At 37.1% G+C, this 2196-nt stretch overlaps 1 gene segment (V, D, J or C); it reads left to right on the top strand.

The window, feature by feature from the left end:
- Positions 1-937: 937 nt before the first annotated feature.
- Positions 938-1643, top strand: LOC119807208. The segment is given in 2 exon segments: positions 938-995; positions 1210-1643. Coding segments are annotated over 2 exon segments (483 nt in total).
- The last annotated feature ends 553 nt before the right edge of the window (positions 1644-2196 follow it).

Consider the following 2196-nt stretch of genomic DNA (forward strand, 5'->3'; position numbering starts at 1 on the left):
TGGCAACAATCTCTGGTGTTGTGGTCTATTTGTGTTAATAAAAACATTATTTGATATAGAACGGCCACAACACCTTCTGGAAAGGTTTATATTTTCACCCACTTTCAATATGGCTAAATTTTAGATTATTCTATAATGTGCATTTCTAAAATAAACACTTTTGGTAGTGTTGATCTACAGTCATTACTACTTGAAGAAATCCAGTTCATTTTGTTTCCCTTTCCTTCTTCCCAAATTTAGAGTCCTGTTTCAGTTTACTGATGTTGTGGGGAGGATACTTCTTTGTTCCTGCTGGGTTTATCTTTGCTTTGAGATTAAAGCTTCTCTCACCTCAATATTAAATTAATGTCCCCTAGGATTTCCATAGAGTGAATTCTGGGCTGATCTTTGAATTTCTGTCCTTTATTAGTCTGGAAACTGGACCTCAATGTTCACTCAGCCTAAGAACGACTCTACACATGAGAGATAATAGGTTCACTTAGCATCAATTCTCTTTCTTATGCTTTTCCATTTTTCCTCCCTCCACCCATCCTTTCTTTCACTTCATGTTTTCTTACCTTAAATTTCTTTTGCTCTTGTGAAATTTTAAACATATTTCAACATTCCCCCAGTGCTACTAATCTGATATAGCTTTCCTAACATTTCTGCAAAAATAAACTGGCTTAAATATGTCTTGGATTTTAACACAAAGTTCTTTTTAGTGTAATAATAGATTTATCTTTAAGAGTTATAAGCTAATATCTTTCAGTGATCATTCATACTAACTGTGGTGTTATTTTTGCCTGTTAATTGTCACCAGCCACTCACACACAGTGCTCAAACATTTCCTTATGTATTTGCTGACTGCTTTGCATAGGCCCCTCCAGGCCAGGCCAGGTGCTCAGAATTTATAAACCAGACTTTTACGGTCTGAACTGAGCTTTATCAGATAGGCAGGGGGAGCAAGATGGAGTCACAGACACAGGTCCTCATGTCCTTGCTCATCTGGGTATCTGGTGAGTAATTTAAAAGTGTTAAAAATCTTTTTATAGTCTTTTCTTTGTATATAAAAAATTTAAAATGTGTGCTAAGACATAATATTTCTTACAGTATTATGTAATATATACACTGACAAGATAACATTTTAAGGTTATTAAATGACAAATTTCAACTGTTACTATATTCTGTGTTTGCATATTATGAATCTTCTTTTTGTATTCCTTATTGCAGGAGCCTGTGCAGATATCGTGATGACCCAGTCTCCATCCTCCATGACTGTGTCATTAGGAGAGAAGGTCACCATCAGCTGTAAGTCCACTCAGAGTCTTTTTAACAGTAATTACAAGAAAATCTTCTTGAACTGGCACCAACAGAAACCAGGAGAGGCTCCTAAACTGCTGATCTACTATGCATCCACTCGGGGTACTGGAGTCCCTGATCGCTTCATAGGCAGTGGATCTGAGACAGATTTCACTCTCACCATCAGCAGTATCCAGGCTGAAGATCTGGCAGATTACTACTGTATGCAATCTTATGAGTATCCTCCCACAGTGCTTCAGCCTCCAACAAAGACTTCTGAGAGTCTCAACAGCTGCCTGCACCACAGGCTGCCCTGCGCCTGCACACTTCGTTCTGCCTGGGAGACAGGGAGCTTGGAACTTTGATCAACATGTTTTCAGAGCTGAGCAAGATATAAGGGTTTCAAAATGTCTCTTAATTCTTTTGGTATGAAAAATTTGTATGATACTTCTGTAATCCAATACCACAAACTCTATTGCTTGAATATGAGGGACTTATCTTTCTGGATTCTTGAGTTCTGGAATCCATAATCAGACTCTTTGGACTAAAGTAATGATGATGAAAAACTTTATTTTGCTTTTGAAGCTGTGGAAATGAGTATTTACTACTTCTGTATAGATTCTAGAGGGCTTTCTTATGTCCTTACTGGTTTCAATTTCTTCTGTTTTTCTTTTACTTTCTATTGTATTTTAGTAGATTTAGTATTTCTATGTCAAGTTGAGTGTACATTTGTGTTTTGTGTGCAAGCATGTGCATATTTCTAGGGGCATATGTGACATGACCTAGTTGTGATGATCAGAGAACAGGTTGGACTTGATTGTCCCTTTGTCATTTGGGTTCTGGGGATCAAAACATGTTTTATATCAGGATTTGTGGCAAGAACATCTTTATTATATGAGCCATATTTCTGCCCCTTAA

This window comes from Arvicola amphibius, chromosome 2, assembly GCF_903992535.2.
Source record: "Arvicola amphibius chromosome 2, mArvAmp1.2, whole genome shotgun sequence".
In the NCBI taxonomy this organism is placed as follows: domain Eukaryota; kingdom Metazoa; phylum Chordata; class Mammalia; order Rodentia; family Cricetidae; genus Arvicola; species Arvicola amphibius.